General features: G+C 46.4%; 1 protein-coding gene across 3 annotated transcripts in view; it reads left to right on the top strand.

The window, feature by feature from the left end:
• Nucleotides 1-19,232, top strand: part of Maea (macrophage erythroblast attacher, E3 ubiquitin ligase) — a 38,662-nt gene extending 19,430 nt beyond the window's left edge. For 2 of the 3 annotated variants that reach the window (XM_052736243.1, XM_052736245.1), the window contains exons 2-9: nucleotides 2,374-2,556; nucleotides 4,511-4,714; nucleotides 7,004-7,126; nucleotides 10,942-11,018; nucleotides 14,049-14,214; nucleotides 16,360-16,493; nucleotides 17,498-17,693; nucleotides 18,203-19,232. In XM_052736243.1, the coding sequence (XP_052592203.1) occupies nucleotides 2,374-2,556; nucleotides 4,511-4,714; nucleotides 7,004-7,126; nucleotides 10,942-11,018; nucleotides 14,049-14,214; nucleotides 16,360-16,493; nucleotides 17,498-17,693; nucleotides 18,203-18,298 (1,179 nt within the window). In that variant the 3' untranslated portion in view covers nucleotides 18,299-19,232. The remainder of the gene's footprint in view (nucleotides 1-2,373; nucleotides 2,557-4,510; nucleotides 4,715-7,003; nucleotides 7,127-10,941; nucleotides 11,019-14,048; nucleotides 14,215-16,359; nucleotides 16,494-17,497; nucleotides 17,694-18,202) is intronic. The other variant, XM_052736244.1, reaches the window with a different exon arrangement.
• Nucleotides 19,233-23,972: the final 4,740 nt, after the last annotated feature.

Here is a 23,972-nt window from a genome sequence, read left to right as displayed (position 1 = left end):
TGGGAATGTGGGCATTGTGTTCTTTAGACTGCTTCCTGTTGTCTGAGGGCAACAGCTTCCACAGGGGACCCTGAGAAAATTGAGAGCTATAACATTTGTTGTCCAGTCTCTGTGTAATGGGAAAGTGCAAGGCTTATCTGAATTCCTGGCTAGATATTCTGTGAGAACCGTCTTAGCTAGCAGCCTAGAAGTCATTCTCAACTCAGAACTCGGAGGAGACTGCAACAGTTATTTGTTCATAGTAATCCTGTGATGGTTCACCATAACAACACCATTCCTGTCCTCACTAGCAAGACACTTTGCTAATACATTTTATGGTTTTGGTGTGATTTTGTTGTTGGTTAGAGACGGTCTGTGTCCCTTCCATTGGCCTGGAACTTGCTGTGTAGACTAGGCTGCCCTTGAACTCATGGAGACTAGCCTGCATGCCTGGCTACATTTTGATTGGTAAGAGCCATCCTAATAGATACGAGGCAATGCTTCATTGTGGTTTTGATTTGCATTTTTCCACTCTAGTGATAATAGCATCTTTTACAGGTTTGTTTGTTTGTTTGTTTGTTTTTAGATTCCTTTTCTTACTGAGCATGGTGGCATATGTCTTTAATCCCAGCACTCGGGAGGCAGAGGCAGGCAGCTATGGTGGCTCAGGGACTCTGTGACTACCAGAGTCTCTCACTGGGTCTTATGTCTGTCTACTCTCCCATTAGGTCCTTCCTAAGAGTCTGCAGTAGGAAGGCATGGGACAAAAGCTGGTTTTGAATACATCCTTATCCATTGGATGAAAACAGTGTTGGCTGAGCAAGGTAATGCAGGCTTGCCTTAGCCACCCACACTGTGACAGGCTGACCACTTAGGAAGCGTATCTCTCACAGAGCCTCCAGAGAGGATGCTACACCCTGTGCTATTCCCCATCTGACCCAGGAGCTGCATTGGCCACACTAGTCTTTGGTTTCTTATTACCCTGTTGAGGTATTGAACATGCTGCTGTCTGACAATTTCTCCATCTTCATTTCCAACACTGCAAGATTTACTTACTCACCGGCAAGTAAAAGCTCACAGCCATTTGGCTGCACTTTCCTCATAACAACATGGCTTGTCTTAAGGCAGTTTGCCTCTCATGCCAGTGAAGCCTTAGGATTAGACCGGAATGGTCAACACAGTGCTGGAGAAAAGCAGGTTTGGGATTGTGGGAAGTAAAGCTAGTCCTTTTCCCATGTCTGTCATTGTCTTTACAGTCCCTACTCTCAAGAAGCCTAGGTTTCAAGGTGAGCCATGTCTCGGTCTCTCTGTTTACCTTCCTGCCTTTATCAGGCCTCACCATAAGCTCAGATGCAGGGTTCATGCCTGCCTCATGTTGAGGGGTACAGAGCCTCCTTCAGTCTGACCATGTTGCTGAATGGGTTTAAGATCACAGGTAAGCTGGGTATTGAGTGTAGTGGTACACACCTTTAATTCCAGCACTGTGGAGGCAGAAGTAGGTGGATCTCTGTGAGTTCCAGCCTGGTCCATAGAGTTTCAGGTCAGCCAGTACACACAGAAACCTTGTCTCAAAAAAGAAAAAAAAAGTTTTCACAGGTGAGTTTGCTGTGACAGCAAAGTTAATACTAGCAGTACTTGACAGTAGAGATATGAGCCGTGGCTGTAGCTTAGCCTGCCAAAGAGGTGGGGCATGGTGCTCAGGCACAGCTTAATGTGTTATGCCCACAGTTATGGGCCAGGAAATGAGAGACAAGTGGACGGTGATTCTTTGGAAAGGCAGAAAATCACAGTGACTTGACAATTACTTTGTAATTTTTCTGTAGGAAATGGGTGTTGTTGGTGTTGTTTACAATTAGGGTAAACTATTTTTTCATGGAGGAGAAATGTTAATGTGCATTTGTAATTCCACATGAAATATGATGACTTCACATTAACCTGAACAATACGAAGCTTTTTGGACCCAGCCTGACTGCCCTGCCCAATGTGGTTCTCACCTCCAGTTCCCCACTGGCTGAATGGGAAACCCCTTTCTCTCATCTTATTTTTGGTCACTTTTTTAACTGTTTGTTTTTCTAGATTAAAAAAAAAACAAAACTTTGTTGTTTTGTCTGTATACACTTAATTTTTTTTCTTTTTTGTGAAAAGATTGTGGCTCAGCATTATTCAAAGACCAGAGCAGCATGTGTCTTAGTGTCATTCTCCCTTCCAGGCTCTGAATCATATCTAGTCATCATGCTTTGTGAGTCCTGGTCCAGGGTGCTGTGAGAATTTTTTTGAGAGCTGAAGGTCTTAGGCTGCCTTTGCTGGATGTAAAGGAGGCCCATGTGCTGTGCCTGGGACATATCCGTGCATTGAAGGTCAGGGCTGAGGTTCTTTCTGCCTTTTCTTGTCTAGGTGCCCTATGAGACACTGAATAAACGCTTCCGAGCTGCCCAGAAAAACATTGATCGGGAGACCAGCCACGTCACCATGGTGGTTGCTGAGCTTGAGAAAACCTTGAGTAGTTGCCCAGCTGTGGACTCTGTGGTCAGCCTACTGGATGGTGTGGTGGAGAAGCTGAGTGTCCTCAAGAGGAAGGTTTGTCCTCTTGGAATGGGCCCTAGCTGGGAGATGAAGATGGAGGCCAACTGTGGGTAGAGTGTCCAGGCCTCACTCATGCTGCTGGAAAGAGAACTGAAAGTGTCCTAAGCCCCACCCATGAGGAAGCTAGGGCTTCCAGAGACTGATGTTTCACCCCAGAACTTCCTGGGGCTGTCAGAATGACCTAGCCACTGCGGATGACCCTTTAAAGATTTGAATAGATTTGAATAGTCCTTAGCATCCTCCCAAAGGGGTTAGAGAACTCAATCAGCAGAAGAGACTCACCAGTCCCAGTCACGGATGGGGGTCACATAGAAGAAAAGGCCAAGGACTGAAACTGCAGGAGCATTGTCTGAGCACGAGAGGTCATGTGACAGATGACTTTGGAAGTCCGGGAAAGTGGGCCAAAAAAAACCTTGAAAATCTGCAGGGAACAGAAAATACAAAAATTATTAAGAGTTTTAAAAATAATCAGGGAAAATATATTTTAAAAATAGTGACCAGAACTGGACATGGTGGCACACACTTTTAATTCCAACACTTGGAAAGAAGAGGCAGGAAGTCTCTGAGTTCAAGGCCAGCCTGGTCTACATATCAAGCTCCAGGCTGGCCAGGGCTATAGAGTGAGACTATGTCACAAACAAATAATAAACAGGCTGCTGGTAGTATTCAGTGGTAGAGTACCAAGACGGAAAAGTGGTTCTAAAGAAATTGTCTAGAATACAGTGCAGACAGAAAGGCAAGTACATGAGAGATCATGGATTTCTGTCATGGTTGGTCAGAGCCCAGACAAGGGGCAGAGAAAGGACAGGGAGAATAACAGTGGCTCATAGACCCGCATGACACAGGTCTGGAAGATAAACTTCCCTGATGTGTCACATGGTGAGACTGAAGAGCTCTGGCTGAGATCAACCCTAACAGGAGCCAAACAAAAGCCCATTCCCAACAGGAATGTAGCCCAGAAGCCAACCTGGAAGCAGGGACAGAAAGCCAGTGGGACGCTGGCTTGTGGTGTCTCACTTTTAGCTGTTAGCTCCATGTCTATGAGAATTTACTCGCAATGACATAGGTGTGGTTCTGTGTCACTGGCCTTCCAGTAATCCAGTGATACACGGGGTGGTAGCAGCCATGTTGGACAGTGTAGGTTGAGCTACGTAGGATTTAATTTTGAACAAAATTGGGTATATATATGTATGTATGTATCTATCTGTTTAGCTGGGTGGTGGCGGCACGTGCCTTTAATCCCAGCACTTAGGAGGCAGAGGCAAGTGGATCTCTGTGAGGTCAAGGCTAGTCTGGTCTACAGAGCTTGTTCCAGGACAGCCAGGGCTACATAGAGAAACCCTGTCTCAAAAAAACAAAGACAGAAAAGAAAAAACCTAACAAAAAAAAATATAAAATATTTAAAAGTCCAAACATGGTGACCCATACTTTTAATCTCCACATTCAGGAGGCAGAGCCAGAAGGATTTTTGTGAGTTTGAGGACAGCCTGGTTTACATAGCAAGCTGTAGGCCAGCTAAGGCTATGTAGTTGGACCCTATCTCAAAGTAAAATAATTAGAGTCACTTTATAGTAAATAATAAGACAAGAAAATACAACAAATTTCACATTTTAAGCATCTGACAGTGTAGCTTAAACCAAAAAAGATACACATGCATTTTAGGCCTTTTTGAGGGAAATAGGGCCTCAAATGCACTCAGCAAGCACATGAAGTGGTGGGTAGAGTGTCATGCCCCTCTCAAGAATTACTGTCTTACACAAATTCACCCCAAACAAATGTAGAACCTGATTTCTTTTATTTCTATCATATCATCCAACACATCCTTAGCTTTTACCTTTCCTTGCTTGTCTTCTTGCGAGCATACAAAAGAGGTGGTTTGTGCATATGTTTTCATGGCTGATGGTGGGTCCTGGGACGAATCATCTCAAGTGTGTTTGCTGTGACTTAGGCAGTAGAGTCCATCCAGGCTGAGGATGAGAGCGCCAAACTCTGCAAACGTAGGATTGAGCACCTCAAGGAACACAGCAGTGACCAGCCAGCAGCAGCCAGCATGTGGAAACGGAAGCGCATGGACCGAATGATGGTGGAGCATCTGCTGCGCTGTGGCTACTACAACACAGCTGTGAAGTTGGCTCGCCAGAGTGGCATTGAGGTGGGCTCTTCGAATTCTTAGTCCCCTGCTTAGGTGTGAGCACCATCACATTCCCACCTGTTCCCACCTGTTATGGTGCCCCAATAGTCACTGAAGATCACAGGATATAATTAACATGCTTTTAGCCAACTTGAACTTGGACCTGAACTTAAATTTGTTGGCCTTGTGGTGCCTTAGGAGGCCAGAAGATTGGTGTTCTTGACAGGAACTCCTTGGAGTCAGTGACATGCCCATATAGCCAGGGAAAGGTGTTGCTGCCTTCTTGCCCCTGACCAGTGGTTATAGCCATTGCCACTAGACATTGAATACCCAGCCTGTGCTTGGCCACCAGAGTGTATCACTGAACCCATTTTTTTTGGGTTATCCCATTTTTTTTCTTGTAAGCCATTATTATTTTTAAATTTTTATTAAATTTATCTCGGGGGGGGGGTATGCACATGCATGTCATGCCACGTGTAGAAGTTAGAGGGCAACTTTTGGGGGTCAGTTTTCTCTTTCTGCCATGTGAGTCATGGAGATTGAACTCAGGTTGTCAGGCTTGGTGGCAAGCATCTTTTCCCAGCTGTGCTATCTCACACCATCCAGGCCATTGGTTTTAATTGCATTGGTATTAGCTCTAGTCTGCTGCTTATAGTTGTTTATCTTGAAATACGAAAAGTAGGAGTCCTACTATGATTTCTTTTACTTAAAGGCTGTGTCTTTTACTTAAAGGCTGTGTCTTTTACTTAAAGCTACACCATGTTCAGTAGCTAGCTGCACATGCCGTGCCCAGTCACATCTCTGGAAGAAGCTTCCCATAACTTCAACTCCTTTCTCCCTTCTCTGGTCATTGTCCTGTATGTGTGGTGTTCAGTGCTTGGGATGTGATGCTAACTAGGACCATTGTCATGGGGCTTGGCAGGAGGAACATCAGGTCCCTGTAGATCCTGACCAGAGCATACTGTACATGGCTCACCTAGGAATTATCAGTTGTTTTGTGCTGTTATTCTCCTTGTTAATTGAGAAACTGTTTTTTATTAATTTATTTTGTTGGAGTACATCCCAGATAGGAAAGAAATTTCACTTTTGAAATTAGGTTTTCAGGCTGAGGAGATGGTTCAACAAGTAAAGACACTTGTTGCCAAAACTTAACTAATTTTGATTCCTGTGAATTACATGGTGGGAAGAGAGAACCAGTTCCCGCAAGTCGTTTTCCAACCTCTGTATATCTGCCCACTAATATATAAATCAGTGTGATTTTTAAAATTTAAAGAAATTTCCGTTTTCTTCAGTTAGCTTCCCTGCTTTTCTCATAATGTGCATACATCTCATTGTCCCAGCCACTCGTTCTTGCTAATCTTGCTGGACCCTTTAATATAGAGAGGCCCTGACCTTGTATGAGTCCTCTAGAGCTCAGCAGATTTTCTGTCCTTGGCCCTTTTCAAAGAGCACAGGCACTGGAGAGAGTTGAATTACAACCCCCTCCACACACACCCACACACAGACACTGTGGGGGCATTGTATCCTGTGCTGAGGGCTTGAAGGAGGTTGTGCTCCTGGGGGTTTGGTTGGGGTGTTAGTTACTTTTGTTGTTGCTGGAACAAAATGCCTGACAGAAGCAATTAACGAAGGAAGGTTTCATTTGTCTTAGCAGGAGATAGACCATCATGCCAGAGAAGGCATGGCAGCAGAAGCAGGAGACAGCTGTTTATGTGTGTGCACAGTCAGGAAATAGAGATGACTGCTGGTACTCAGTTTGCACTCTGTTTTTAGTCTTGAGACCCCCCAGCCCTTGGAATAGTACAGCCCACATTTAAGATGAATTTTCCCACCTCTAAAATTTACTTAATCTAATCTAGGTAAGGCCTTACAGATATGCCCAGAGATTAATTTCCATGGTGATCTAAATCTCATCAAATTGACCAGATTAACCACAGAGTGCCTGTACTCTGTGCTGGGAGCCAGTCCAAGTGTGTCTGTATAGTCCACTGCTTATGATCCTTGTTGGCCTTTTTTTAATTACAACAGGATGGCTGTGGTTCCTCTAACCAGTAGACTGGTTCCCCTAACCATTTGGCATCTGCCATATGTAAGCTTCCCAGTCATTGTGGACCATTTCTGCTCCCTAGAATCTTATTCCCTGGGTACTTGTCTATGAGCAGTGCCCGAGACAGGTTGGACTGGAGGCAGGGCTGCACTATGGCCGAGCCTAAACTCTGGGTGGGAGGCTGGGGTGAAGAGGGTAGAAACCAGTTGCCCCTGCTTGTAGGCCACAGGCATGTTGTGACCTGAGCTGCCCCTTCCTCTAAGGACCTTGTGAATATCGAGATGTTCCTGACAGCCAAAGAAGTGGAGGAGTCCTTGGAGAGGCGTGAAACAGCCACCTGCCTTGCCTGGTGCCATGATAACAAGTCCCGACTCCGGAAAATGAAGGTGTGTGGGCTTTCCCAGTTGGGCTTCTGGTGGGGATGGATCTCTATTGGAGGAGAGGCCAACATTGGGTGGAAGCTGTTCCACCTACCCAGGACCATCATGCCTTCACTTGCTTGCAGCCTTTTGGGTTGGTTTTGGTTTGTAAGATTGAGTTGTTGGGTTTGGGGTGGGGTTCACCTCTAGGTAAAAACCCTGAAGAGTAGCATATTGGGTTGGTTTGGTTCTAGAGTGAAGTATGGAGTCCCATCACACATGCAGCATGTTCACGCCTCCTGCACTTAGAATTGAGGCAGCCTGTTGGTTCCCCCATTCAGTCAGATAGGGACTGCAGAAATCTGGGATGTGATGTTCTACTGATTATACACTTTGTACTTTTAAAGCATTCTTTAAAAGTAAAACACAGGCCACAGAACTTAAATCTGCTCACTGAAAATTGTTATCCTAGGGCTTTGTAGCAGAGGAGCTGTATTTTCTGTTTTCTAAACTGATGCTGCTTTAATCCATCTGGTTGCAATTGTTGAGGTGCATGTAGTCACCAGCCAAGAGTGACACTCTGCCATTCAGGGCTGCCAAAGTGAGCACGAGGCAAAGATAGAACAAAAAAATAGAGCCACCAGTGAGGATCTTGGTGGGGAACCTCTAAAAGGAAAGTGAGAATTGATAAGTAACAGTCTGGCCTACTCAGTCCCACTTTCACTACCTCCCAGAGAAAGAACACTAGACTTTTGTCTCTTCCATGAGGTGATCTCCCAAGCTTTGACCTCTTTAGGCAGTGTGCCTACAAGCTCGCTGAATTTACTGAGTGCTCCATGTGGACCAGGGATGGACACTCTGGGTAGGCAGAGCCTGAGAAATTGAGGTGTTGATTGAATGCTGAGTAGATGAGCATTGCCTTAGTGTCTAAGAAGAGAGGTAGAGGGGAATGTTAGCATTTGTCCAGAAACACTGTGAAGGTGCCTAATGACAGGCTTGCCCATCACATCACATTATAATATCTGTATAACTCAATTGTGCACATGAACACATGCTCTCCCCTGCCATCAGAGAAATAGTGGAGGAGCCACACTGCACTAAGGTCCCACAGATCAGACACACTAATTTGGATGGGAAGAGAAGCATCTCAGACCCAGTTTCACTAAGTTGGAAATACCATATACCAGGGCACCAAGATAAGTTCTGTAAATTAGCTTAGGTCTCTAGACTTGACAGGACACTGAAAGAACAACCTAGAGGCCTTGTGTCTAGAAGTCACACAGAGTGGTAAATTCAGAGTCTCCAGCTGCTGCACAGTGAGCAGGGTGGCCAGTCATCCCACTATATGAATTGGTAGATGTATGTTCTGGAGGATTAATTTGCATAGCAAACAGGCACTTCTGTGTATTGGTAAGGTGTTTGAAAGTTAACTGTTAAAGAATATTGCTCCTAAATAATAAAAACACATTTAAGGTATATGTTTTATGTAACAAAACTTTTCACTGGGAGGTGGTGGTGCACACCTTTGATCCTAGCACTCAGGAGGCAGAGGCAGGTGGATCTCTGGGAGTTTGAGTTCAAGGCCAGCCTGGTCTACAAAGTGAGTCTACAAAGCTGTCTACAGGACAGCTAGAGCTGTTAACACAGAGAAACCCCGTCTTGGGGGTTTTCATTTTCCTTCAGTACCTATACAGTGCCTTCATCCTGCTTTTAAACATCCCACTGGTAGCCACCAACTACAGAAGGAACAATGTTACTCTGCAACTTCATGGGACTCCAGTGTGCAGATTCACCTTCAGTTCCTGCCTTTCCGGCTTTAAAGGGAGCAGAGCACCCACACACCTCTCCATCATCAGTGGGGCCAGGCTGCTCCTGGAGAGCCTTGGGGTACCCTGTCTTTTCCTGATCCACCACTCAGTCAGGACAGCTCCTGCTCTGGCTTGGAATGTACTGTTTCCAGCCTGTTTGGCCCTCAGCCTGGGTACGGAGGGTACAGTGCAGGGATCAGAGGAAGTGGGCATCCCTATCATCTTCCTGTCCCTACACAGAGTTATGTAGGTCTGGTTACATTGTGTTGGTGGGATAGGGTCAGGACAACTGGCTCTGGAGTATGCTTTGCTGGGGTTACATTGAGATGGGCCGTGGGAATTGGGTACACAGGGGAGGCTAGGTGGGAAAAGATGCAGCACTGGAGAATTGAGTTTGAGTCCTAAATGTTCATGAATGATTGACTTGCCATGTGAAGCCTGTACTGTTGTAATATGGATTATCTGGAGTCAGTGGCATGTGATGAATAGTCTTAGACTAGTTTTTCATGTCCTCATTCCTGTTTCTGGCAGGAAGTGTTTTGTGTCCTGAGGCTATGCTGAAAGTTTTGAGTAGCTTTTAGGGGGACATTGCCTTGCAGTGTAGCCCAGGCTAACCTCAAATTGACTGAGACTTTGCCACAGCCTCCTAGGGGCTGGTTTTACAGGTGACTCTGTACATGCTGGGTGAGTGCTCTACTGCCTGGTACCTGGGGAATCTTTAGATTAGTACTTGCATAGAAAGATGCTTTCTGTGTAAGGTGTAGCAGTTAATCTTCCTGCCAGTCACAGGAACTGCTGTCTGTACTGGATTGTAGTGCTGGTTTCAGAGTCAGCTTTAGGCTTCTGTGTAGAAGCATCTACCAACATCCCCAAGAGCCACTGCAGTGCTGATCTCGGATCTCCCTTAACAACTGCAAGTCTTAGAGTTTCTGCCATTCATGGACCATCCGTTTTCATCTCCTGATCCCCACCAGCCTGGACCTTAGAGTCCTGACAGGAACATTAGCTTCCTTGGACTTACTGCTCCAGGGATTTTGTTCCTTCTGTCCCAGGGCCTTTCTACTATCCCTGTTTCTGCCTGGAACCCTCCTCATCTTTTCAGCTGCCCATCTTTTGTTGTTGCCCAAGTGTTCCCTGTCAGCACCTTGAAGTGCCACCTCCTTGCTACCTCACACCCACTTGAGACACTGTCTCCTTCCACCAGGTATCAGTCGTAGATGAACAGCTTGTGGAAATTTTTCCAGAGCATTCACCATCTCCGGCAGCATGACTTACAGTACAGACAAGAAATGTGCTGAGTTGAAACCTGGTGGAGGTGGTAGGGAGAAAACTTTTTTTTGAGACAATTAATTCCTCTTTTTGTTTGTTTGTTTTTTGAGACAGGGTTTCTCTGTGTAGCTTTGCACCTTTCCTGGAACTTGCTTTAGAGACCAGGCTGGCCTCGAACTCACAGAGATCCGCCTGGCTCTGCCTCCCGAGTGCTGGGATTAAAGGCATGTGCCACCATCTCTGTTTTCAATTTCATACACACATAATATTTACAATTGTAACCATTTTTAAGTTCACAGTTCAGTGAAATGAATTACATTCAAGATATTAACTACACTCGCAGGGCGGTGGTGGCGCAGCTAAAGGAAACACATTCAGAGGAAGATTGCTTTATGGTATTCATAGACAATAGGACCTTGACTATAGGGCCTTGGAAAACCCTCCAGGGAGTTGTCAGGGTTTCCTCATACAGTTACTTAACCTTACTCCATGTACTCTGGGAGCTAATGACAGTCTTTGTTTGCTGCCCATCCAAGTGCCACATGACTGTCTTCAGATATTGGGCTCACCATCTGCATAATGCATTGGTCCTACCAGAAGAGGAGTGATGCACATCAGAATAGAGGCTCTGGCCATAGCATGCTTCCCAGTGTCTATGGAGAGGCCCTGAGTTTTGATGGTAGAATTTGTGGGACCTATGGATCCTAGTTCCCAGGCATCAGCTGACAGGTGGCACCTTCTAACCCTGTCTGTCTTTGCCCTCAGAGCTGCCTGGAATTCAGCCTCAGGATTCAGGAGTTCATTGAACTTGTCCGGCAGAACAAACGCCTGGATGCTGTGAGGTAGGATATGCCATACACAAGGTTTCTTATATTAGGACAGGATATTCCCCTTTCCGCATCCTCTTGGTCGGGTGATGGAGAGGGAAACACACATGTTGAGGCACTTCTAGTCTGATGGCTTCAATCCTACATGCCAACTACATTCCTGTGTTCTAAGGCAGGGATTGAAGTCCTCTGCTCCACAGACAATTTCATGTGGCAGTTCAGACCCTCATAGCTGTCAAGTGAGCTAGACTGGCATCCCAGCCGCCCATGTCAACCTATGATCAGGGCTCCGGGTCTCATCTTTTCCACTTGGGAAATAATCATCAGCTTTAAGTAACAAGTATGCTCCAAGGGGCTGACCAATGGACAGTTAAAAGTTCCTTGGTCTTTTTTCTTCCTGGCCATCTGAGAGCATACTTGCATCAGGAAGAATACCTTAGGGCTTTCTGCAGGCATATCTGAGCTTCTGAGGTCTATCTCTGCCCTAAGGGTACAGGGAACAGTGGCTGACCAACCATGTGGCCTCTTCTTGGCAGGCCTCTGTGGGTCTTTAGCAGTCAAGCATAAGACTCACCCTTTTTTGGCTGGAGTGTCACAGAGAGTACCTTGTGCCAGTTTCCACTCCTGAACTGCTTACTTTCAGTCAGCTTTGTGAAGCCTTCTTGGTGTCCACCAGGTGTCTGGTTAGTGTATGCCAAAGCTAGAGCAGTAACTTCTTTCTATAGCTGGGGTTCTCCAATTCCAGCTTTGCCAAGGCTCCTGCCCAGTTAGTCCTGGAGTATGAGCAGGGAGGAACACTGTGGCCAGGGCCATGTGGTACACCAGTGAAAACATGACCTGCTGCTCCCTAGACATGGGCTGAGCTGGTGACATCTCCTAGCATAGGCACTGAAGGAATATATCTTCCAGAAGGTGTCTGTCTATGATGACTGAGACTCAGCAGTGACGTGTCCCACCAGAGAAGCCTGAGTGGGGAGCAGAGAGTCCTGCAGGCCCAGCCCAGGCTTAGCTTTTAGTGAATCCAGGACTGCTATTCCCTGGGAGCATGGAAGGGCGAGGGCAAGGCATGATTGAGCTGGCTGCAGACCTAACTGGCTGCTGTCACTTGACCTTGCCTCATACATTGTAAAGGGAAAGCATGCAGTGCCTACACATGTGTGTGTACCCTCTGTTGATATCCTTCTTTCCAGGCCTTGAGCATGGTAGACAAGTGCCCTACCAGTACATTCATTTCTATTCTTCTCGTTTCCTTTTGTAAGAGACCTGGTCATGCCAGGAGTGGTCATAATTCCTCCAATCCTAGTATTTAGAAGGTAGAGGAAAGTGGATACCTGTGAAGTTGGGGAAGGCCTGGTCTACATAGCAAGTTCCAGGTCATCTAGGGCTACATATAATAAGATCCTGTCTCACAAAAAAAGATAGGATCACATTTTGCTGCCCAGTGTTCAAACTCCTGAGCTTCAGCAGTCCTTTCCTCAGCTTCCTGAACAACTAGAGTTTTGGAAGGGGCACTGTGCCTGATGCCTGAGACTTGACTTGTGTATCTACAGTGTTAAAGGGATTGTCACTCTCCTCACACTATGGGAGCTAATGGTTAGTTCAGGTATGTCAGGCTCTGGGTGTCTCACATTTATGTTTTTAAAGAAAAAGTTGGTGTCACTGTACACCAGTTGCCAGTTTCATCACTGTGATGTATGTATACCTGAGGCAAACAGCTTCAAAGGCAAACAAGCTCATTTTGTCACTGGGTGCCATCGTGTGGCACCTGTGATGAGGAAGAACATGATGGCAGAAGTATATAGTGAAGCACAGAGTAGCAAGGGGCCAGTGTACCACTAGCTCTTCAAGAACACACCCAAGTGACCTAACTTACTCCAGTGGGCTCCACCTTTAAACTTTCTGGTACCTCAAATCGTGCCATACACTGACAGCCAAGCTTTCAACCATAGCTCTTGGGAGACAGTGAAGAACCAAACTATGTTTTGTTTTTCTTATACTGTTTGTGATGTTCATTAAAGCAATATTGGTTCTTTTACCCTGGGATTAGGATGTCAGAGTCCTAGGCCTGGTACTGGTCTTGGCTCACTGCTTCTGTTGAGTAGGAAGCTATGTAGACCAATTGGTTGTATCCTAAACCTGTACATACTTCCCACTTCCTTTGGCTTTGTGGCCATCTTGCTACTCCATAGGGGCTGCTTGGTGATATTGTCTACTAACTTTATTCTCTATCTAACCATACATACTCATACTCACCTCAAGGCTGCCTCACGTTCCCAGGACCTTCTAGCTCTCTTTTTCCTGACTTAGCACAGGACTGACCTTCGTGAAGACTTGGTTCCATGGGTTTTGCTGTGTCATTGGCCACTGGTTAGAGGAATTGGTTCTGCAGGAGGGACTTAGGGTGTTGAAGATATGACATTGAATGAGGCCTTGTGGGAAGATAGGAAACCTAAGGTCTTTAGGACTGGTGGCCAGCAGAGGAGAGTTCCATACTCCTCCTGGCAGCCCAGCCCTTCTGGGTAAAATAGGCCCTGGTCTGGACCAGCCATGTGTATCACATGTGAAAGACCACAGTGTGTGTTTGCTTGTACATGATGGGCTAGATAAGCCTTGGAGTCTGTCTGTGGGCCTGAGTTGCTCCGAACAACTTAGAATTGAAAATGCTGGACTGGAAGTCCCTGGACCTGAAAGGTAAGCACTCAGAACAATTGGAATCACTTGGGAGCTGAGGCAATAATTCTAGCACTAATTGAACCCATTTCCTGATCTCTTGACCCCTCGGGCCCCACCCAGCACATCTAGGATGGAATTCCTTTATGCCAGACTCTGAAGGACCTGTTAGTCCAGACCCTTAAAATTGGAGATTCAGGGCAGGTGTAAAGGTACTTGCCTCCAAGCCTGGCAACCTGAGTGTAACCCCTGGGATCCACATGGTGGAAGGAACTATCTAACTCTCACAAATTGTCTTTTAACCTCTGAACTGATTAAGTGATTATTGAAAAGCGGGGATTACAAACTTAAATGTGCCAAAATGTTGTTTTTCAGACATGCAAGAAAGCACTTCAGCCAGGCTGAAGGAAGCCAGCTGGATGAGGTCCGCCAGGTCATGGGCATGTTGGCCTTCCCGCCAGATACACACATCTCCCCATACAAGGTAATGGTCATGGGCATGTTGGCCTTCCTGCCAGATACACACATCTCCCCATACAAGGTAATGTTCATGACCCTGTTATCTAGGTTCCTGCTGGTCCTTGGAGTCAGGGGTCCACTGGGATGGATTAGCGGGTACTGGCCAGCTCCTGAGAGCCCATCAGGTGTCACTTCTTCACACCTCATGGCTTGTCCTACCCAGTTGTGCTTTTCTTGCTTTATTCCCATCCAGCTGATGTGAAATTTGGGGCAGAGGTCAGAAGACTTCAACCTGGCAGGCTCTGGGTCTCCACACCCTGCCACCCTTCGTTGGTGTTCTCTTCCTGTAGTCCTCCTGCCATGTCCACAGCCTGTCTCCTGCTCTATACTCCCTGGCCTCCTTGCTTTTTCTGTAAGGCCAGAGTTTAGAGTCTGGTCATGGTGGTGATCTTGGCCTTCCTTGTCTGCTCCTGGTCTTTTTCCTGGTTCCGTCCTGTTGTTTTCAGCCCCCTGATCACTGGCCTGTGGTGAGAGAGGTTCTGGGAGCAGATGTGGTCATGGCTCCATTGCTTAGACAGCTTTGTACAAACTTCAGCCCCACATTGGGGTATCTGTGCCTGACCCTGAGTAAGCAGCCTATGGCTTTTACCTCTGTTCATCAAGTATGGCCTCATCAAGCCACAACCTCTGAAGGCATTAGGTACAGGCTTTGCTCATAGAGTTATATACTTTGTTCCCTGAGCCTTGAGACTGGTCTCTGTCAGAGGCTTGTGTCTGCCCTGCAGCCTCACCCACAGTGCCAGCATGCCTGAGTAGACCCAGTTTTGGAGTTGCTGGATTTGCTCTAAGCCCTAGCAAACGCTCCCAGCTTTGAGGTATGAGGCATCATGTATTGAAATGCCGTGAAGCCAGAGTGTCAGAATGTCTAAACACATTTTTTAAACTGATGTCATAAATCTCTCTTCACTACATTGGAGAAGGTTTGGTTTGGGCCTGAGGCATCTGAGTTAGAAGATGAACCATCTAATGTGAGGCCTCATAATACAGAGAGAGGTAGGACATACCTGCTGTCCCACCAGTGAGCACAGGGAGACGCCTACTTACTCATGGGGTCACGGTCAGCAGGGTAAAAGGGATAGCATTAGTCAGTGACAGAAATTTGGTGACCTGAAAGAGAAAGACCAAGATCATGCTGGAAACCTTTGTCTTGGGGACAGTCAGGCAATTTAGGGTACAGCAAGCTAAAAAGAGAACTGGAAGAATGGCTTTTGTAAATTAAGGAGGAAAGAGCCAGGGCACTGGTGAGGAAGACAGAGAGGAAGCTTCCTTCAGAGGAAAGTGGTGTCCTGGCCTCAGGAGAAGGACCCTGAGGACTGATGCTCTCCCTTCTGTGAGAGCCTCCCAGACTGGGCATAATGCTCCGTAGACTGTCTTTATAGAAGTAATACTGAAAAGAGTGTTTTTATAAAAGGGTGGGAGGGAAGTATGTTGTGACCCTAATGATGCTGAAGTTTTACCTCCTTTGCTCTTGTATATGTGCATTCCTTATCTGTGTCTAAGACACACACACTAGCCAGGCATAGTTCTTCTGAGCTGCGGTCATCTTTTATCGTCTGTCTGTAGCTAGAGTTTTCCTGCCTGGCCCACAGTCAGGACAAATCTTTGTCACCCGCCAGTCCCACAGCCGCTCAGACCCGACCAAGTAAACACAGAGACTTATATTGCTTACAAACTGTATGGCCATGGCAGGCTTCTTGCTAACTTAAATTCTTACAGCTTAAATTAATCCATTTCCATAAATCTATACCTTGCCACGTGGCTCGTGGCTTACCGGCATCTTCACATGCTGCTTGTCATGGTGACAGCTGGCAGTGACTCCTTCTGCCTTCCTGTTCTTTCTTTTTTCCTCTCTGTTAGTCCTGCCTATACTTCCTGCCTAGCCACTGACCAATCAGTGTTTTATTTATTGACCAATCAGAGCAACACATTTGCCATACACAACATCCCGCAGCATCTGTCTAGCATTTCTTCTCTGGAGTGACCTCCCTTTCAGTTTTTATTGTCTGTGATTCTGTTTTATAGTTGCAAGACCACAGGATACACACCAGGGAGTGTTCTGGAACATTAAGCCAGCAGGGGTCTTGTAATACAGTTGGGGCATCTGTACTGGCTGGGCCTCCCAGTAACTGCCAGGGGAGGGTCCCAGCACTTGCATGTTGTCTTTCAGGACCTTCTGGACCCAGCCCGGTGGCGGATGCTGATCCAGCAGTTCCGATATGACAACTACCGACTGCACCAGCTAGGAAACAGCTCCGTCTTCACCCTCACCCTGCAGGCTGGGCTCTCGGCAATAAAGACACCGTATCCTCCATGCCCTGCCTTGTCCTCTGGGGTAAAGGTTGAGAGGGAGGGCCCAGGACCTGTAGCTTGGTCTTTCTTTCCTTAGTCTGTGTACTCTTCATGGCTTTTGCATCTCAAATGTTGCCATGCACCTGATACTTGAGGATACAGGAGTCCTTAAGACCTAAGCCCTAGCTGTCCAGCTAGCTTGACTTCTCAGCTTGACTCATAATGGTCATGGCTCTGACAAGGGTATGACTCTCCCTTGCATGGCTGACCTATTCCTTCCTGTGATGGACACACACACACCCTGCCCCCATGGTAGATTCTCGTCCTTTGTGTGGTTGACCTTCCCACATATGTTTGACTCCCATCCCTTGTATGGTTCCTGTAGTCAGAACTCAGGTTGACCTCATCCCTTGTAGGTCTGTCCCCACCCCCTCATGTGAGTGACTCTCTCTCTCTCATGTGGATGACCTGTATCTATTGTGTGGCTAAACCCTACCACTCTGGCTGAACCCTATCCCTTATGTGCCTGGCCTGATTGTTACATGTAGCCAACTCCATTCTGCCCCATTCTGGGTGTGACAGCTGTCTCACCAAGTAGTGGCTGTTCTGGGATCACAGCTGATACCTGTTGTGCTGTGTTCCAAGCTGAGGCTCAGGGCCCATCTTCTCACTGTCTCTGGTGGACAGTGGAGAGTAAACAAGTGTTTGCCCACCACCTTCTGACAGTCACCCAGAACATCCCTGTCTCACTCTTGCATGAGAATACCAGCAAGGGTGCAAGGTACCACTGGTGGCCATGCTAGTTGCTTGTTTTGAGTCCGGTCTTGGTGACCATTGTTATTGAATGGCTATAGCATTCTTTTCACCTTGGATGATAGATAGATAGCCTTATTTTTTTTCTGCATGGTGTCTCTATGTGGCCATAAGATTGCCCTATGTCTAGACAGTAATGGTCACAACATGCCTGTCTTGCTGCTTACCTTGTTGGTACAGCCTTTCCTTAACAGTGTTTACAGGCAGTGCTACAAGGAGGATGGCAGCTCCAAGAGCCCTGACTGCCCTGTGTGCAGCCGCTCTCTGAACAAACTGGCGCAGCCCCTGCCCATGGCTCACTGTGCCAACTCCCGCCTGGTCTGCAAGATCTCTGGTGACGTGATGAATGAGAACAACCCACCCATGATGCTGCCTAACGGCTACGTCTATGGCTACAATGTGAGGGGCCTGGGCGGTCAGGGCTGTGGGCTAGGCTAGGCTGGGCAGAGCAGCTGTGTGGAGGGTAAGGGGGCCCCAGGGTTGGGGTAGCACCACATTTGAACAACTTCAGGTTTCTTTGACAGGTATGCCTTCAAGTGACTTTGTAGGATTAGATGGCTTGAGGCTGAAGAGATGGCTCAGTGGTTAAGAGCATTGTTGCTCTTGTAGAGGACCTGGGTTTGGTTCTGAATATCTGCATGGTAACTCACAACTATCCATAACTCCAGTTCCATGAGTAACTCAAGTTCCATGGGATATGACACCCTTTGCTACTTTCAAAAAGCATCAGGCATATGTACATCCATACAGGCAAAATACTCATACACATAAGTCTAAAATTTTGTTTAAAAAAAAAGATTAGCTGGTTTATTCTATGGTAGCTTATTTTGTGGAATGAACCTTAATTCAAGTCTTGCTTTGTGTGGGATTTTCTCATTTTAATGCATAACTCTGGTCTTGCTTTTCAGTCTCTGCTCTCTATCCGTCAAGATGATAAAGTTGTTTGCCCAAGAACCAAAGAAGTCTTCCACTTCTCCCAGGCTGAGAAAGTGTACATCATGTAGGCCCTGCGTTGCCATGTGCACGCCTCCGGCCAGAGGCTGTGGTGGGTGGGAGCCATACCTCCTACCCTGACCCCTGACCCCAGACCCCAGCCTGCCTCGGCATTTGTTTCTTGCGACCAAAGATCAGTGAGCAACAACAAATACTCTTAGAAAAAGAGGAAGTGAGATTTAATAAGTCTGTGCTTGAGAACAGCGTTTGATTGGTAGGATTTTGTAACATAAGTCGACTGATGCCTCTGCAAGTTCTTGCACCTCTCAAAGGAAACTTTCTCTACAGTGTGACCTGAACACCAAGGAAATCCAGAGCATCTCAGAAGTAGGAATTGGTTCATCGGTTATTTCCCTGTGTTTCTCCATTTCCTTCCTTTTGCTAGTGATGGGACTCAGGGCAGCTTGAGGAGCAGGCTGGTCCTTTGCCAACTCCTGTTGGCCACAGCCTGGGCAAGGTGTTGGCCACAGCCTGGTTGGCTGCAGTGACTTGTGACATGGTGCCGAGGCCTTTCCTGACTTCACTGTCTAGCTGCTGCCAAAGCACCATGCACCACACACTCCTGGGCTGCTACTTGAGGAGGCTCCGCCCACATGGCCAGGATGTCTGGGGCTGTGTCTGTGCACAGGTTCAGTATCTCACCTTCCAGCACCGCCTTATCTCCTGCTTTGAGAATGTATTCACGGGAAAGCCACTGGACTGAGTTTCTGCACAGGCCTTGCCAGGTGGTTCCGTAGTCCTAGAGTGTAAATGCTTTTCATTACAGAAACTGATAGTTGAGCTAAAATAAGTACTGACGGGTTTTCAAAACAGATGAACCATTGTAATTCACACAAAACCATATTGTAGAGGTTTGTATCTAGCGCTTATTTTTGCATGTTGATGTTGATTAGCTAATGAACTGTAAATGTAAAGCGTGTTAATAAAATAGCTTTCTATTTCTCATTTTTTGTGTGAGGTGTTTCTAAGACCTCAGATCTCTTCTGCTTACCCTGCCAACCATTAGACCATGCAGCACCTGTATGGGTCCTGGGTTTGTCCTGTCACTACAGTAAAGAGGACTCAGCACATCTATCCTGGTCCACTATACACAACTTAGCCTGCTAACCTCCAAGGGGCTCTTCTGAGGAATGAGGGCAGAAATATCAAGAGGCCTAAGCTAACAGCTGACTCCTACTGGCCTAGCCAGAGCCCACCTGGAGCTGGAGCACTGCAGGTTTTTGGAGAGCCAAAGTGGATCGTGATAGTGATTCCTGTTGTCTCTGTTCTTGGGATCTTAGGAGCCACTCTTGGGGCAAGGGTTCAAGCTGTAGATACCAGCAAGCAGGTGTCTGAGTGTTCTCTTCGCTTCTCCATACCACTCAGGACATTGTCTGCTCCTCTCTGTTTAACTCTGCAGTCCTGACTCTTCGTGCATGGAAGCTGCCTTGGCCACGCCACTCAGTTCAGACTGGCAGGGGTAGACTTTGCCTGTGGTACCCACTGCTTTCCAGTACTCTCTGGAGATACCTTATGCCCTGTTTGGGGGTCTCTGTGACTTAGCACCAGTTGACACCTCTATCCTCATTCTGGAGCCACAGCCTGTCTGGGGCCTTCCATTTCTACCGTGGCACCAGTGAGAAGTGGTAGCAGAATGACGTCAGCACTTCTTTTCTGTGCTTTCCTACAATGTAGTTGTCCTTTGGGTTGGTATGGCCATTATCATCCTTAGAGTAGCTGCAGTCATCTGCAAATGACCTTCATGTGATTAAGCATGTTAACATTCTCTTGGGGAAAGAGGCAAGGTCCAGAGGCTTCTCCCCTCACCAGGATTATACAGGATAAACAGATAAGGGAGTTGGGGTGTTCTAGCCACTTACCAGTTACATGGGGAACCACTTGGTCCTGTAGCTGCCTTCAAGTCTCCCATGTTCTGTAAGTAATCGAATAAACTCATTGGTTCATCAAGCAGGGCTTCAATGGAATTCTTTCTCTGGTCTCTTGGTGCCTTGGCTTTCTCAGTGTAGTATAAGTTGGCATGCCCCTCTGCCATAGTGGCGGTTGCAGGATTCCTGCCTTGGGTGATAAGTCATACAGGCGAAGCTGAGCTGTCTGCCTTAAGGGAACTTGATTGCATGAGGGAGGAATGACACATGGGAAGGGACATGCAGGTGACATTTTCCATGCTAGCCTCTGATTTGGTGGGGGAATAGATAATAGGACAAAATAAAGATACTGATACAAGGTTTTTGTCTGTCTTTTGATAAGACACTGACTGGGGCAGCCTATAGAAGAAAGCATTTAATTTGAGGGCTCACAGCTCCAGAGCATTAGGGTCCATGACCATCATGGTGGAAGGCATGGATGGCAGCAGGCAGGTGTGCAGGAGCAGTACCTGAATGGTCACCTCTTGAGATAATAGCCATGAGGCAGAGAACTAAGGATGGTGTGGGCTTTTAGAACAAAACCCACCCCCAGGGACACACCTCTTCCAAAAAGGCCACACTTGATCCTTCCTGAACAGTTCCAAGTAGAGACTAAGCATTCAAATGTGAGCCTGTAAGGGCCATTCTCATTGAAACCACCACAGTTTTATATGTGTATAGGTGTGTGTGTGCATGCATGGAAGCTAGAGAATAACTTCAGGTGTCATTCCTCCAGTGCATTCCCACTGCTGTGGAGGTAGGAGCTCTCACAAAACGGAAATCTCAACTGCACCCTTAACATGATGGTCAATGTTGCCTGCAGGGTGGTCCAAGGCCCCACATTGAATTACATGTTTGTTGGTCCCTACTAATAAGCAAAATTTGGGCTTTAGTGGATACTGGAGCCAAGTGTACTTTAGTTTATGGCAACACCCAAAAGCACCAAGAACAAGAAGAGTCAGCAGCAGATGGACCCAGAGGTCCAGAGCAGTACTAGAAAAAAAGACTTAAGCTTATCCTGTGGGTGAGTAATTCTTCCACTCTTTTTTTTTTTTTTTTTTTGGTTTTTCGAGACAGGGTTTCTCTGTGTAGCTTTGCGCCTTTCCTGGGACTCACTTGGTAGCCCGGGCTGGCCTCGAACTCACAGAGATCCGCCTGCCTCTGCCTCCCGAGTGCTGGGATTAAAGGCGTGCGCCACCACCGCCCGGCTCTTCCCCACTCTTTTAAGTACACTGTATATTTCTCCCTATAAGAAAACAATGTGGGGGTGGAGAGATGGCCCAGTGGTTAAGAATACTGGCTGCTCTTCCAGAGGACCAGGGTTCAATTCCCAGCAACCACATGGCAGCTCACAACTGTTTCAGGGGATCTGAAACCCACAGGCCTATGTATATAAAATTAAATAAATTAAAAAAAAAAAAGAATGTGGAGTTGGGGGCTAAAGAGATGGCTCAGTGATTAAGAGCACTTGCTCTTGCAGAGCACCCAGGTTTGGTTCCCAGCAAACCCACATGGTGGCTTACAACCATCTGTGACTAGTACCAGAGAATCCAATGCCTTCTAACCTAGGGTACCAGGTACATACATGGTGCACATACATGCATGTAACTAAATAAAATTAAAAAATCAAAAACAAAACAGGAAGGGTGGTACTGCTGGAATACACTGTGTGCACAACCATTGGAGAATTCTGTTTGAGGGATGTATTTGGGTAAATTGGAGCCTATAAAGTTGATAGATTACTGTGTCACTCCAAGACGTTTTTAGAAAAAAAAAATTACGTGTATGAGTGTTTGCCTGTATGTGTATATGGGTGTATGTGTACCACATGCATACAGTGCCCACAGAAGCCAGAAAAGGGTATCAGATCCCTTGGAACTGGAGTTACACTTGTGAGCCACAATTCCCATGTAAGTGTTGGGTTTGAATTGAACCCAGGTTTTCTGCAAGAGAAGCAAGTGCCCTTAACTATTGAGCCATCTCTCCAGCCACCCACCTCCCCCAGGCCCTTTGAACATGAAAGTGTGGTTGAGGGGGCTACATGGATTGTGGAGGGATAGATTTCAGAATAGTGCCGCCAGCCCATGCTGCTGTACTCAAAACTGCTGTACCCAACATTGCTCTTTTGGCAGGAAAACATGTTTTTGTTGTTTTGTTTTGTTTTTTAGATCTTGCTGGCTTGTTTAGTTTCCTCATAGTTACTGAGTCCCAAGACCAAGTCTCACTTACTTTGAGTGGAAGGCAGTGAATCGTCAGAGCTCCTGCCCACCCTTTGTATAAAGGTCCCATTATTTAACACTAGCCTCTGAGTGTCTTACGAGTTTGGCAAAGCATCTGGAAGAACAGCAAAATCAGCATTTAAACACTTTGAATGAAGGTATCTGAGTAGGTGGGGAAAAGAACAAATAGGTTATTGAATGAAAATCTCAGTGCGAGGGGTAGGCTACCTCTCTGAATTGTTGGCCTGAGGACCAATGAAGGCCCCCATACAGACTTTTGCCATTATTGTTGTTGTTGAGACAGGGTCTCCCTAAATAGCTCTGGCTATCATGGGACTTACTATATAGACCTGGCTGGCCTTGAATTTAGAAAGATCCACCTGCCCTTGCCTCCCAAGTATAAGAATTAAAGTTCAGTCCTGGGATTAAAGGCATGTGTCACCAGGCCTGTCTTTGACATGTAACTCTTCTGTTAGATTTAAGTCTGTTGTCAGCTACTTTTTTCCTGTTTGTCTGCTCTGTTCTCTGTTCTCTCTCATTTTCACCTGTATCCACTTTATTTTAAATTGATCCCATTTTATCTTTGCAGTCTTACTAGTGATGTCCCATTTGTGGGGGGGGGGGGGATCAAATCTAGAGCTGAGTAAATGCTCTATCAGTGAGCCACACTTCCAGCCTTGTATCTAATTTATTTTTTTACTTTGGGGTTCACTTGATGGTAATGATATGTTCTTAGACATGGGACATTAGGCAGTTACACTGTTTTGTGATCACAGAATACTTAAAAGTCTGCTATGTCATTAGGTGTTGGATTTGGTCTCTCATTAACTGAAATGCCATATGTGACTGTTTATCACAATGTTCCTTTAAGTAGTATACCAGTTTATGTAAGAACACAACTCTTAGAATATATACTACCATTTTCCCCCTCCATGTCACTTGAGTAACTTGTCATATTTTTTCCTGAATATTAAACTGCATAACCTATTGAACTGTGGCTTATAAAAGAAATTTGAAATTATTTCATTAGCTTTATCATTTAGTTAGTTCTTCAGTCTCGGAATCTGCATCTAGTATCATCCATCTCCTTCTCAGAAGGGACTCCCTGTGACTTGCTGGCATGCAACTGCTTGCTCCTGTTTGCAGCAAGCTCAGCTTTTGAAGGATGTCTTGCTGCACATGTATACAAGTCTGGCTCGACAGCACCTTTTCTGTTACTACTTTAAGATATTCTAGTTGCTGAGATGGCTCAGCTGGTAAAGGCACTTAACCAAGCCTGGCAACTTCAGTTTGAGTGGTGGAACCCACTCAGTGGAGAGTACTAGCTCTCACAAGTTGTCCTGATTCCACAAAAGGGCCCACCTTCTAACCCCCAATAAAGAAATGTAATAAAAGTATCTTAAAGACATTCTTCAGTGTTTTTTTTTGGGGGGGGGGCGCAAATCTTTGACTTATCTTTGTGTGAGCATGTGAAGTGAGGAAGCAGCAGGCCACAATCGTGACCCCTCAAGTATACAGGGACTGGGGACCTGGCAATGGCCACGAGGCTGTGGGAAGAGCTC

This window comes from Peromyscus californicus, unplaced genomic scaffold (assembly GCF_007827085.1).
Source record: "Peromyscus californicus insignis strain IS unplaced genomic scaffold, ASM782708v3 Scaffold_13__1_contigs__length_99412109, whole genome shotgun sequence".
In the NCBI taxonomy this organism is placed as follows: domain Eukaryota; kingdom Metazoa; phylum Chordata; class Mammalia; order Rodentia; family Cricetidae; genus Peromyscus; species Peromyscus californicus.
This window is presented reverse-complemented; position numbering and strand designations above follow the sequence as displayed.